At 39.9% G+C, this 7,500-nt stretch overlaps 1 protein-coding gene across 1 annotated transcript in view; it reads left to right on the top strand.

The window, feature by feature from the left end:
• Nucleotides 1-7,500, top strand: part of celsr1a (cadherin EGF LAG seven-pass G-type receptor 1a) — a 121,423-nt gene that overhangs the window by 83,730 nt on the left and 30,193 nt on the right. The window contains exon 10 of the mRNA XM_042078237.1: nucleotides 4,877-5,043. Coding sequence (XP_041934171.1) covers nucleotides 4,877-5,043 — 167 coding nt within the window. The remainder of the gene's footprint in view (nucleotides 1-4,876; nucleotides 5,044-7,500) is intronic.

The raw sequence follows: 7,500 nt of genomic DNA, 5'->3' as shown, positions 1-7,500 counted from the left end.
CCACAAACTCAAACATTGTTTGTACCACATGAATAGCACAATATTAACAATGATAAGCATTATATTAAGTTGGCACAAACAGCTTTCATTCCTTTGGAAATAGATGCATGTATGACATGATGCTTGCTTGACATTTTCTGTTTGCAATTAAATGTGAATTATGAGCCTGGTAGCCAGTAGCCACCTAGCTAGCTGAGTGGAATGCGTTTCAATCGGCATATCAATGTGCTTCATGTAAACAAATTATTGAATAGGCCTACTTCAAGACTCACCATTTCCATTAAACAAAGGCAAAGACAACTCTTCATATTCTTGTCCACTTTCCAAATCACAGTGAGTGCAGCCTATGTCATAGTGACCTGGATCTCATAGTTTATAACAGTAGTGAGAACCGGATAAATCCGCAATTTCCCCTAATCTCGTATTTGTTGCCTTCATGATTTCCTTTTATACGTTTCTTATATTTAAAAGAAAATATCAATCATCATCAACAATGACAAGCCAGCTGGAACCTGCCACTCGTTTTCTCTCCCTCTCGTGCGTGCTTAGATGGGGTTCTCAATTAAATGGAGTAGGCTAGCATAAGTTCAAGTTGGATCTTAATGGAGAGGACTCGAAAAGTATCATCTTTATGTAACATGCTGTTGGTGCATTTTGACATTGTAAACGTTCTCTAACAAGAGTGCAAATCAGTTTGCAGTAAAGCTACTAGTTATTAGCTAAATGTTGGTCGTTTCTCTGTCTCTTGGTGCCCTACACACAGTGCGTAACGCATGTGGGGGTAGCGGCAGCACTGAACTGTGCTCTGGACTGGCCGATTGTCTCCGCTATTTTTTTTTTTTTTAGTCGCGGAGGGAAAACATCTCTGGGGTGACTGGTCCACGATCAGGAAATTTAGTTTTTGACTCGAGACATGTCAAGTCGTCACAAGTCAAAGAGGCAAAGTCCGAGTCAAGTCTTGAGTGAATAGTATTCAAGTCCAAGTCGAGTCGCAAGTCATGCCGAATTTTATCAAGTCAAGTCTGAAGTCATTAAAATCATGACTCGAGTCTGACTCGAGTCCAAGTCATGTGACTCGAGTCCACATGTCTGGGTATTATATAGCCTACTGTAACTGTGTATGTGACATAAATCCCTCTTGATCATTAGAAGCACTTTGCAGGCTACTGTATGTTCTATAATGTCCATCAGGCACAAAGAAGCAATCAAAGTAAGACGGATCTAAATGGCTGAGTTGATTTCGTTGTTGCATGTTCTTCATACAATGAAAAGGATGTTGGGTAACACTTCATAATAACTACACACAATTCATCATTTATTAAGCCTTTGTTACTTATTAGTTAATGGTTTGTTCATTGTTAGTAATTTCCTGTTCATACATAATTTATCATCAGTAAAGCATTTGTTCACACATTTATAAATGGTTTGTTCATAGTAAATAAGCCTATCAAAAATATGTTTGTACATGATTTATACTCAATAAGTAATGAAACAACCACTTATAAATGAAATCATTTTCTTATTATAAACCAGTTGCAAACTATTACAAAATGCTTTGTTCATCATTTGTAAAGCATTGTTCCTATGTTAATTCTCATGAATAAAGTATTTGTACACACAGTTATAAATGGTTTGTTCATAGTAAATAAGCCTATATCTAAAATATGTTTATGAATTATTGTTAATACTTAATATTATGCAATAATATTTTGTTGATGAAGTAATATTTCCATTATTTAACAGTTGTTACATACACATGCACTAATGATTAGTTAGGGTGAGGATACATATTTTATAAACCACTTCCTAATACTATAATTCATGATTAACTCAGGAGTTACAAGTGGTTAGTTAATGATATTTCGTGAGCTTATCTAAAGTGAGGACTTTCTATGCCTTGCAACACATTTTCAAATGAGTTGTAAATATTGCATTCACATTCATTCATTTAGCAGACAAGCGACGTACACATGTCCAGTAAATTGAAGGCCATTGACATCACAGCGAAATCGAACCCCCAACTTTTCAGGCATGCTAGTCCAGCTCCTTATCCACTACATTACCTTGGCCCAGACAGAAACCCCTACAACTATGCAAGAGTTTCTGTTTTCTTTGACTACACACTGTTAAGCATTTATTAAAAATCTGTAAACTATTATTAAATGCTGTATTCTTAGTTAAAGCATTATTGTGTAATGTAAAGCATTATTCCTACATTAATTCTCATCTGTAAATCATGTTTACACAAAAATTGTTTGTTCATAGTAAACACGCATATCTATATTATATTTTTGAATTGACTGTTGTAATACCACTGGGCAGAGGTAGTGGTAATGGATAGGGAGCCGGGTTAACATGCAGTAACGCATAAAGTTGGGGGTTCAAGCCCCGGCGTCCACCAATGTGGCCTTGCCCTTTAATTTCATTGACATGTGTAAGTCACTTTGGGTGAAAGTTTCGGCTAAATGAATAAATGGTAAAAGGGTAAACTTTATAACTCATTTGTAAATGTGTTGCAAGGCATAAAACGTCCTCACTTTAGATGAGCTCACAAAATATCATTAACTAACCACTTGTAACTCCTGAGTTAATTATTAATTATAGTATTAGGAAGTGGTTTATAAAATATGCATTCTCACCCTAACTAATCATTAGTGCATGTGTATGTAACAACTGTTAAATAATGGAAATATTACTTAATCAAAAACATACAGTATTATTGCATCATTTATTAAGTATTAACAATAATGTATAAACATATTTTAGATAGGCTTATTTACTATGAACTATTTATAACTGTGTGAACAAATGCTTTACTGATGATAAATTATGTATGAACAAGAAATTACTAATGATGAACAAAACATTAAATAATAAGTAACAAAGGCTTAATAAATGATGAATTGTGTGTAGTTATTATAAAGTGTTACCGGATGTTGGTATGGTGATAGCCTGCTGGACATGCAAACTAGCACCTACAGTACGATGGAGCGGGAGCAATAACTTCCAACACAATATGTTTCGTGCAGCGCGGTCACAGGAAAATGCAGATCGGATTTGATCCGAAACCCGTTGTGAAGCTGACCAGCCAATAGCTCAATGACCACGTAAATTGTGCGTGTGTGTGTGTGTGTGTGTGTGGGTGGAAGAGAAAGAGAGGGAGAGAGAGAGGTTTGCAAGCCAGCTGGCACATTGTGGAAATGAAAAGTCACTCAAAGGTCATGACCTTTTGCTGTTGCTATGGCCTCTTTTTAAATCAGGACTATACAGTGAGTGGGGCCTGACATCGCTGATAACTGGGCCGTGACAGGACTCTAGGTTTCACCACTCACACACACACACACTCACATACACATACACATACACATATACTGCACACACATACACACACACACACACGCACACACACACACGCACACACACATACACAGAGAGAGAGAGAGAGAGGCATGACCATGCATACCACTGGGTCGTGAGAAGTTATTGCTGAATAAGTTTGTTATTGTGTGTATTTGTTATTATGCTAATTCTAGTGAATCAGATCAGTTCATACAGAGCAAACTCACTGTTGCTGTTTACATTTTCATATCTACATAGATTGCTGTCTTTCAAACAGTGCCTGGCTCAGCCATTGGTGTTAGTTGATGGTTGGTTAATAATTAGTTATAATAAAATAGAACCATGAATAATTGATTGAGTGCAAAGAATTGTGTAATGAAAAACAACTTCCACCTTTTTCATCTTCTGTCAGATGAAGCGTTTCTGTTCAGAGTGGTATGTTATGTGCCTCTTGGGAGTTTGTGTGTGTGTGTGTGTGTGTGTTTGTGTGTGTGTGTGCCTCTCGGGGTGGTTTCAGGTGAAGGTATGAGAGACAGAGACAAAGAGAGAGGGGGGAATACAGGGGGAGACAGAGAGAGCGGAATGCAGGATTCAACAGCTATCAGTGTGTGTGTATGTGTGTGTGTGTGTGTGTGTGTGTGTGTGTGTGTGTGTGTGTGTGTTGTGTGTGTGTGTGTTTGTGTGTGTTGGTACAAGTAATTGCTGTCTTTTGCGCATCAGTGAAAAAATGTGCCTTGAGGAAGGTGTGTGTGTGTGTGTGTGTGTGTGTTCGTTCGTTCCTTGCACAAATTTTCCACGAATGGCTTCTTCCTGCTACACTGACAGAAATGCCCTCTCGCCTGCTACAACAGAAGCAATCCAGTGTTCCTCATATACACATTAAAGCGACACCAATAAAGCACGTTTCCTCTGTTGCATGCACGCTATTTGTTTATCCAGCACCGGCTTTGCAAATGACAATGTCCACAGACTATGTTGCATGATTTATGAAAGTAGGATGTATTGCGACATCAGATGCAAGTCAATTTTGTAGTTTCTTATGTCTCATTCCTTCGAACTACAGATTCGCTACCCGATCTGGCAAACTTACATATAGTGCGGTTATAGCCGATAGAGGGTGAAGCGAATGCAGAAGTGCCGTTCACTCTGTTACGAGTTGATGAACCATTGAATGATTTTGGAAACATTCTTATAAGGTACAAAAAACTCTTTGGTGTTGCTTTAGAGTCTTTCACACAATATTTCCCTGTGTGCGTGTGTGTGTGTGTGTGTGTGTGTGTGTGTGTGTGTGTGTGTGTGTGTGTGTGTGTGTTTGTGTGTAAAGATCTGGCACTAATGATTCCATCAAATTCACACACACACACACACACACACAGACACACACACACAAGCACACAGTATTGCTCAAACTCTTTCACCCACACACACACACACACAAACACAAACACACAGACACATTCTCTCTCTCTTTCTCTCTCTCTCTCTCTGTGTCACACACACACACAGGCTGACATGTTGTTTGTGGTTCTCTCTGCAGTGATGTTGGCTCCTCAGTACTTTGATGGCCAGGCTATGGTGATGTGGACCGAGCCGGACGTAACAGTGGCGGTTCCGTGGTTCATGGGCCTCATGTTCCGGACACGCCACAGCACCGGAACCCTCATGCAGGCCAACGCTGGGCAGGCCTCGAAAATCAACCTGCTGGTGAGAGAGTGGCGCACACACACACACACACACACACACACATACACACACACACACACCTCTCTTTCTCACACACACACACACACCTAACACACACACGCACACACACACACCTCTCTTTCTCACACACACACACACCTAACACGCACACGCACACACACACACCTCTCTCTCTCTCACACACACACACACACCTCTCTCTCTCACACACACACACACATAACACACATACACACACTCACTTTCTCTCTCTCTCTCTCTCTCTCTCTCTCTCTCTCTCACACACACACACACACACACACACACACACACACACACACACACACACTCAAATTCAAATTCAAATTCAAATTCAAAAGGAGCTTTATTAGCATGACCATAACGTTGTACAGTATTGCCAAAGCATTTGGGTCAAATACATCAAATGGGGAGGGGAAGAGGGGGAAACACACAAATCACAAATAAAACAGAATAATGATAATTGTACACAAATATGAATTATGAACTATGGCAATGGAGAAAGGTGTGTGTGTGTGTCTGCATGTTTGTGTGGGCATGTGTTCGTGTGTGTGTGTCTGTGTCTGTGTGTGTCTGTGTGTATGTTCATATTTAGGTAGTGTAAGTTTCACATGAGCAGGTCCTTTCATTATGGCAGGAATATACGTATTGAGCGGCAAGGAGGAGGCATTTCTCTTTCTCTCCAGTGAGGAATGAAAGCCTCTCCTCATCGCTCGCTTGCAGGAATTCAGGGAGGACATTTGTCATCTTTTCAAAATAAGTTCTCCTAATGTTAACATATTTTGTGCAGGAAGTGTATCTCTGTCTCTACTGTGTTTAGGTCACAGTGGTGGCACAGTCTAGTGTCTTTCGGCAGCCATGTTTGTCTGTGCCTTCCCACTTCTATTGCCAGGCTATGTTCACTGAGTCTGTACTTTGTCAGTGTGGTTCTCAGGTTTTTGTCTTGAATGTGTGTCAGGTAGGGTGCTAGCTGATATTCTCTATTTAAGGCCAAATAGAATTGCATTTTACTTTGATTTTTTGTCTGATTCTTCCAGTGGATTATGTAATTTTGTTTAATAGTTTTTGTAATTTGGTTTATCTTAATTTCAGTTGCTTTGTGATTCAGATGCTGCGGTGTCAGTGGGGAATTCGTGTGTGTGGAGTGGTCTGATGAGATCAAACTCAGGACCAGCTTAGTTAGGGGACATTTTTCTTTGTTCATCTCCTGGTACTGAAGGGCTTTATAATGGAATGAGCAGGGGTCACTACTTTTCAGGTGTTTTCAGAATTTGATCGCTCTTTTCTGTATTTTTAGAATTAAAGGATATTGGCCTAGTTCAGCTCTGCAGGCATTGTTTGTGGCACGTCTGTGTACCTTTAAGATGAATTTGCAAAACTCTGTATGGAGGGTTTTAATAGGGTGTTTTTCCCATTGATTGAAATCTTGGTTTGTAAGTGGGCCCCACACATCACTACAATAGAGGGCAATTGGTTCAACCACTGATTCAAAGATTTTCAACCAGATTTTGATTGGGATTTCTACAGGGCAGGGCTGTAGTACTCGAGTCCGGTCTTGGACTCGAGTCCGGACTCGAGACCGTTTTTCTATGGTCTCGGACTTGTCTCGGACTCGCTAGTATTTGGACTTGGTCTTGTCTCGGTCTCGGCCACTGGTCTTGCCAAATATGGCTTTTGGTCTCGACCGAGTCCAGGTGTCTTTAGGGCCATCAAAATTAACGTGTTAATCGCCGCGATTCATTTTGAAATACATAATGCGTTACAAAATATTAACTCAATAGTGTTTACCTTTGTGGGGGGCTGATGTCACGTAACGGAAGCCGCAAAACCTAAAACCGCAAGCCTGAGAGTTTATTTTACTGTCTGTGGAGTTAGCTGAAGATAAAGAGGAACCAACATTTAGCCAAATAGTAGCTTTACTGCAAACTGCTTTTCACTCTTGTTAGATAACGTTTACAATGTCAAAATGCACCAACTGCAACAGTTACATAAAGATGATACTTTTCGGCTCCTCTCCATTAAGATCCAACTTGAACGTATGCTACTCCATTTAATTAAGAGCGCGTCTGAACGCACACGAGAAGGAGAGAAAACGATTGGCAGGCTCCAACTGGCTTGTCGTTGTTGATGATAATTGATATCTCCTTTTTAATATAAGAAACTTATAAAAGGAAGGCAACAAAGACGAGGTTAGAGGAGATTGCGGATTTATCCGATTTCCACTACTGACCAGTTATAAACATGTATGTAGGCTGCACTCACTGTGATTTGAAAAATGGACAAAAATATGAAGAGTTGTCTTTGCCTTTGTGTAATGGAACTGGTGAGTCTTGAAGTCTTCAATAATTTGTTTACATGAAGCACATATTATGCCGATTGAAACACATTCCATTCAGATAGCTAGGTGACTGGCTCAGGCTCATCATTCACTTTTAATTG

The sequence above is a fragment of the Alosa sapidissima genome, chromosome 22 (genome assembly GCF_018492685.1).
Source record: "Alosa sapidissima isolate fAloSap1 chromosome 22, fAloSap1.pri, whole genome shotgun sequence".
Taxonomy (NCBI): domain Eukaryota; kingdom Metazoa; phylum Chordata; class Actinopteri; order Clupeiformes; family Clupeidae; genus Alosa; species Alosa sapidissima.
The sequence above is the reverse complement of the archived record's forward strand: the minus strand, read 5'-3'. Positions and strand labels throughout refer to the sequence as shown.